This window comes from Apodemus sylvaticus, chromosome 8 (assembly GCF_947179515.1).
Source record: "Apodemus sylvaticus chromosome 8, mApoSyl1.1, whole genome shotgun sequence".
Taxonomy (NCBI): domain Eukaryota; kingdom Metazoa; phylum Chordata; class Mammalia; order Rodentia; family Muridae; genus Apodemus; species Apodemus sylvaticus.
In genome coordinates this window covers 26894311-26900768 of record NC_067479.1, presented here as the reverse complement: position 1 = coordinate 26900768, position 6458 = coordinate 26894311, and the positions used below count along the sequence as shown (strand labels likewise).

Genomic DNA, 6458 nt, shown 5'->3' with positions numbered 1-6458 from the left:
CGCTTCCGACTGGCTTCCGGGAAAGGCGTGAGCTTGGGTACCTGCGCGCCCCAGTTTCTTCCGACTTCTTCTAGGGCCGGGCGGCTGGTTGTCTTGGTGACCGCTCCTAACGGTCCGGTAGCCCCAAGATACTAGTTGAGGGGGCGCAACCTGAGCGGCTGACTGAAGACGCCCTTGCTTCTTCCAAGTGTCCGAGGTGACGCTGGTTTAGCCTTATAGGCGGAGTTACGGACGCTTGAGAGGTAGCTTCCCGGAATCTCTTTCCCTTTCTTTCACTCAGGGTGCAAAGATGCTAAAATGTATCAAGTTTAGAATTTATAGATTTCTTAGCCAAAGAGGGAGAAGCCGGTCCCTGGTCCTTTGTAACTCACACGAGGATTTGTTGGTTTGGTTTGGTTTGGTTTTTTGTTGTTGTTGTTGTTGTTTTAATTTCACCTTTTTCCCTCACCCCTTCCCTTTAAAAAGGAAAAAGGTGGATTGTTTTGTAGCTCCTCCTGTTCCCCACCACCACACACACCTCCTTCTTCAGCGGTCCCTTTAGGAAAACGGAAATAACTAATTCGGTAACTGTTTTACTAAATCGTGTAGTATTTAGTCAAGGGAGTTACTAAAATCCTTTTGAAGGCTAAAATGTGCTATCTAGAATATTCGAGGTTTTGCGCTTCTAGCCTCTTTAGTTTTGCAAGTTGTTTAAAATTGCTTTTGTCTTACTGTGAGCTAGTTTTCAAATTTTTCAGTGATGCCCCACCTGTAAAAATAAACCTGGCCTGTAAATCTTGATGTCTCCTCTGCTCTTGTTTTATAAATCCTCCACCGACGACATACAAACCTTTTCCTGTGGGTGTCCAGATCCTTCCAGATTTAAATACTACTTCTATGAAAATTTACACTGACAAAAATCAATCTCTCCTTGAGTTTGGATACTTGGTATTGTAGGGCTTTATCCTTTCTATTTTACACAACTCCATTTATCTATCTCTGTTACCTTCAAGTTCAATCTCTCTCTCTCTCTCTCTCTCTCTCTCTCTCTCTCTCACACACACACACACACACACACACACACACAGGCCAAATGGGTGAGTTCATGATAGGATTTAGTGAATCTGTTTGATTTGAGCAGTAATTTCATAGTACTAATCTGGCTTAGATTTGGGACCTAAACAATATAGGCAGTCTTTGGTGTCTCGATGTGCTATATGCTCTTAGTGGGTTTTTTGTATTTTTAACTTTATTTCTTTTTATTCTACAGAAGAGTGATTCAAGTAATAAAATGTCTCGAAAAATTGCCAAGGAATCAAAAAAAGTAAATATCTCTAGTTCTCTGGAATCTGAAGATATTAGTTTAGAAACCACCATTCATACAGATGATGTTTCCTCATCAGAAGAGCGAGAGGGTAAAGTCAAAATCACCAGGCAGTTAATTGAAAGAAAAGAAATACTTCATAACATTCAGTTACTGAAAATCGAGCTATCCCAAAAAAATATGATGATCGACAACTTGAAAATGGATTATCTTACAAAGGTAAGGTCGGATGCAAATTCTGATATTTAATGTACCATACTATTATCTTTAAACTGAAAAGAAAAAATAAGTTGTTATAGGCTTGGTGTGATTGCACATGCCAGCACTTGGAAACAGAGGCCTGTGAATCTCTATGAATTCTAGGCCATCCTAATTTACATGGTGAAGTCTAGGACAGCCAGGTCTGTGTGACTTTTCTGTCTCAAAAAATAAAAATGTAAAATAAATTTCCATTATACTTCCTCTTGTTAACTTGGCCTTCTGTTTTAGCTCTATGATACTTAATATGCTATGCATTTTAAGTTATGTCAGCATTGGAACATAAATGGTACACTTCATATACCTTTTCCAATACTGCCTTTTTACACTTTGCATGTTAAAATCGGGTGTTTTAAATGTATGAATGAGTTACCTTTGAAGGCTCAATTTTTAAAGTGTGGCATTAGTGGAATATGTATTTTCTTAAGAGTAATTTGTAGCCAAGTTTTCTGTGACTGACTGGTTTGATAATTGTATTGTTGAATCTGAATTGCCCTTTCTTTAGAAGTCTGATTTCCTTGTTAGCTTACTACAAAGTTACTGTGTATCTGAGAGTTAGTGTCATAGAAGTCAGACTTATGTGACCATTGTCTTTAGCAAATGTGTTATTCTTTAGCAGAGGTGAACTAGTTCTTGTATTTTCACCTTGTATGGTTATTTAGTCCCAGGGTAGTTCATGGAATACCTGGTAGGGATTAAACTAGGCCTAAGAAATAGTGACTGACATGCAGGCTGGATTCCGCAGGATCTCTGATCCTGAGACAGTTACTCGCTTCTGACAGTAAACTTCCCAGCTTTGTCCCCCATCTCCACTCTTCCTGCAGAAGCCCCTCTGTCCAGCAGTTTGGTTTTGTTTCCATTATACTTCTCTTGTTAACTTGGCATTCTATTTTAGCTCTATGCTACTTAATATGCTATGCATTTTAAGATGGGTCAGCATTTGTCTACTAGGAGATAATACAGTTACTTGGGGCCAATGAGATAGTTGGGTGGTAACCGTACAAGCCTGGGAACCTGAGTTCCCTCTCTGGGACGTATCGTGGAAAGAGAACAAACTCGTGAACTTGCCATGGCATGCACACACTTGCACAAACACACACTCATACAACTTAATAGTAAGAAAGAGAGGGCTAGAGAGAGAGCTATGTCAAAACCCGCAGTTTCAGGTTTAGAATTCTATTACTTACTTATTTGTGAGACACTTGGGCTCTCAGCCTGCTAGACACGTGCTCTGCCCATAAGGAAAAGACGTGAGGGAGAAAGGACGATTTCTTAGTGGGGCCCCTCCAAAACCTCAAGGTTTTAATGAAGTAAAGAAACAGCCCTTCACATTACTGACTGAGCCAGCGGAGCACATTGGGCTAGTCGCTGCCACTTCTTGCCCTGCTCTATTTGAGCTGCTGAAACAAAAACTTTTCGGAAGAGGAATTTGCTTTCCCGGTGTGCAGGGTGTGATGTCTAGGAGCGGGTGCTGGGTGTGAGTTCTTGGTCCACTCTGGGTCTTCTACCTCTGGCTGGGTCCTCACCTGGTGGAAGGGTAGCTAGTTTTCTCCATCAGTCTTTTTCAGTAGGGCAATCACTCCTGTCCTGGGCACATTGTCTGTGTAACCTAAGCATTCCCCAGACGGCCTCCTAGGTTACCATATAGGGAAGTAAAGATGACAGAATACAGACACTTAGTAAGCACGTAGTACACATTAATGGTTCTCAGCTGAAATAGTAATGTCATTTTCATCCCTTTGTGTACCAAATTATACATGTATACACGCCCACAAACACATCCAGACCTACCGGTTTTGTTTATCTTTCTCGCTCTTACATTTATTTTGTGTTCTGAGAGCACACATACTTTAGAGCACAGATGAAGTTCCAGGACTCCTATATGTGCATCATTCTCCCTCCTCTGTCCTCTCTCCAGCTCTTCCGATGTATTCCCTCCCCACTACCTCTACCACCCAAATTCAAGGCTTCTTACTTGGCAAGATATTCTGAAATGTGTAATAGTAATACTTAACCAGGAGATGACCAACCATCTAACCGGATTACAGCTCACTCAGTAGAAGAACTTTCACGTTTGGTACTATAAGCATTGCCTCCTAACCCTGGTGAGACTGTGGACCTAGTGGAGAACCTATTACAACCATATGCCTAAACCACTATAATTTCTAGCTGCATTACAACTTATCCATGTATCCATAGGTAAATAAATGTAGCTTTAATCCCTTATCAAACAGGCTGTTTTGCAGCAGACCACAATTAGTCAAAATGCAGAAAACAACTGACCGTGGGGAGTCCAGCCCAACTGATACATCTATGATGCAACCCCTGTGTACCGAAGGCTCAGGGATCATCTTGGAAAAGGAGAGTGTAAACATTTTAACAGCATAGCTGTTGGTTCTTCCCTTCCACAGTGTGGGTTTCAGGGATCTAACTCAGGTCATCAAGATTGGCAGGAAGCAGTTACCTAACGAGCCATCTCCTAACGAGCCATCTCGCCAGCCCACATTTGTTACTGTCTTTTAATAGACTATAGGGCCCTGAGTGCAAGAACATACTTGTGCTGTGTTACTGCTGGATTCTAGTACTTTGAATAGTGTCTCACATACAGTGTTAACTGTTTAACCTCATTTTGTCCACTTAGGTGAAACCTCTGGATTGAGCATTGCAGAATAGCTCCACTGGCATAGTCCGGGACAAATGTATAGTGAAGCTTTACTCTGAAAGATAGCAAGGAACTGTGGAGAAGGAAAGCCTAGGAGTAACGTGATCAGGGCAGGGTTGTTCGCTGTTTTGTGAGTCAGAGGCTGGATGTATTTGCTGAGCGGTCGGGATGGTCCAGGAGAGAGGCAGCAGCATGCGGGAGGGGTGCTGTTACATTCATCTCCTTGTTAATGGAGAAACAAGAAGTGTTTGCATTGAAAGGAAGGGAACAGGGGTGAGTATGCAAGCACAGGAGCAAGTGCACAGGGCTTAGCGGAAGGCCTAGGGATTCGGCAGCTGTCAGGTTTCTGTGGCTGAGCCATGTGCTGTTTTCAGTTTGTCACAGAGGAGCTTGTTGGCAGAGATCTCTGCGAGTGGACTCTGCTACAGTTAGAGTTTTTTACAAAGAAAGTGACTTAAAAGTAGTATACTTTTGTTAAGCATTTTAAAGGTCAGATAAAGGAAGGTGTGGAAGTTTGTATCAGGAAAAGAAATTGGTGAGGAAACATATAATAGTCCAGACAGGTATATCAAAGATCTCCTTTTTAATTCAGAAACTAATTTTTTAATTCAGAAACTTTAATTTTTTTAATTCAGAAACTATGAGATTAGTAAATTGAGTAGTTACTTGTTTTGTTCTGGATGTTTCTGTTTTCACTTCTGTGGCAGTCACTAGACAATGTGCAGTGCTCAGGTTAACCTGTGACTTACCAGTCAGTGTGAGCAGAGTGCTTCCATCAAGTTCCTGTCTGAGTGAGCTTTGTGTGTAAGTTAGGGGGAGAATCACCTAATCATAGCTGGACAGTAGCTTTAACCCAGAAGCTTTGTAGACTCCTATTCTGTTTCTTTATTTCTTTATTTTTTATTTTTTATTGAAAAGGGAAGTAAAAACACTTTAAGATAAAATTAAAGATTTACATGGAAAATATTTCAGATAAAATAGAAGAGATACATAGAAAAACACATTAAAATTGACAATTTTCATGGAAAATTAAAGAGTAAAGTGTTGTACATGTAAAGCATTGCTAAATTAATTGAAATATGAAATAGAAACATTTTATGATAGAATTGAAAATTTACATGGAAAATATTTCTGCTAAAATTATAGAAAAATTTTAGATGTTAAAAATTTTAAACATGTTAGAATTGAAGATTATCATGGAAAATTTTATATAGATATAATAATGGTAGGCATAAAGATCTTCCTAAGTTGATTGAAAGTGGAATTATAAACATTTTCTGATAAATGTTAAGATTTACATGGAAGTATTTCTGATAAAATTGAAGAAATATATAGAAAAACATATGAAAATTAAAGATTATCATGGAAATTATACAGATAAATTGATAGGCATAAAGATAATTGTAAGTTGATTGAAGGTGGAATTATAAACATTTTCATATAAACTTGAAGATTTACATGGAAAATATTTCTGGTAAAATTCAAGAAATATATAGACAAACACGTTAAAATTGACTATTTCATGGAAAATTTTACATATAAAATGATAGATATAAAAACTCTTTCTAAATTAATTGAAGGTGGAATTAGAAACATTTGTGATAAAAGCAAAGATTTACATTGAAAACATTTCTGATAAGATAGAGGAAGTATATAGAAAGACATTAAAATTGAAGATAATCATGAAAAATAATGCAGATAAAATGGTAGACATAAACATTACTAAATTAAATGGGGAATTACAAACATTTTCTGATAAATTGAAGAGTTATATGAGAAATATTTGTTAGTCTATGCCTTTTTATTGGGGAGTTGAGTCCATTGTTGTTAAGAGATATTAAGGAATAGTGATTGTTGCTTCCTGTTACTTTAGATGTTATTTTTATGTTTGTGTGTGTATTTTCTTTTGGGTTTGTTGGAAGAATAATACTTTCTTGCTTTTTCTAGGGTGTAGTTTCCCTCCTTGTGTTGGCATTTTCCATCTATTAATTATCCTTTGTAGGGCTGTGGAAAGATATTGTACAAATTTGGTTTTATCATGGAACATCTTGGTTTCTCCGTCTATGATGATTGAGAGTTTTGCTGGGTATAGTAGCGTGGGCTGGCATTTGTGTTCTCTTAGGGTCTGTATGAGGTCCGCCCAGGATCTTCTAGCTTTCACCGTCTCTGATGAGAAGTCTGGTGTAATTCTGATAGGTCTGCCTTTATAAGTTACTTGCCCTTTTTCCCTTACTG

General features: G+C 38.6%; 1 protein-coding gene across 3 annotated transcripts in view; it reads left to right on the top strand.

Moving 5' to 3' along the window:
* Positions 1-12: 12 nt before the first annotated feature.
* Positions 13-6458, top strand: part of Pibf1 (progesterone immunomodulatory binding factor 1) — a 182155-nt gene continuing 175709 nt past the window's right edge. For 2 of the 3 annotated variants that reach the window (XM_052190804.1, XM_052190801.1), the window contains exons 1-2: positions 13-242; positions 1250-1522. In XM_052190804.1, the coding sequence (XP_052046764.1) occupies positions 1271-1522 (252 nt within the window). In that variant the 5' untranslated portion in view covers positions 13-242; positions 1250-1270. The remainder of the gene's footprint in view (positions 243-1249; positions 1523-6458) is intronic. The other variant, XM_052190803.1, reaches the window with a different exon arrangement.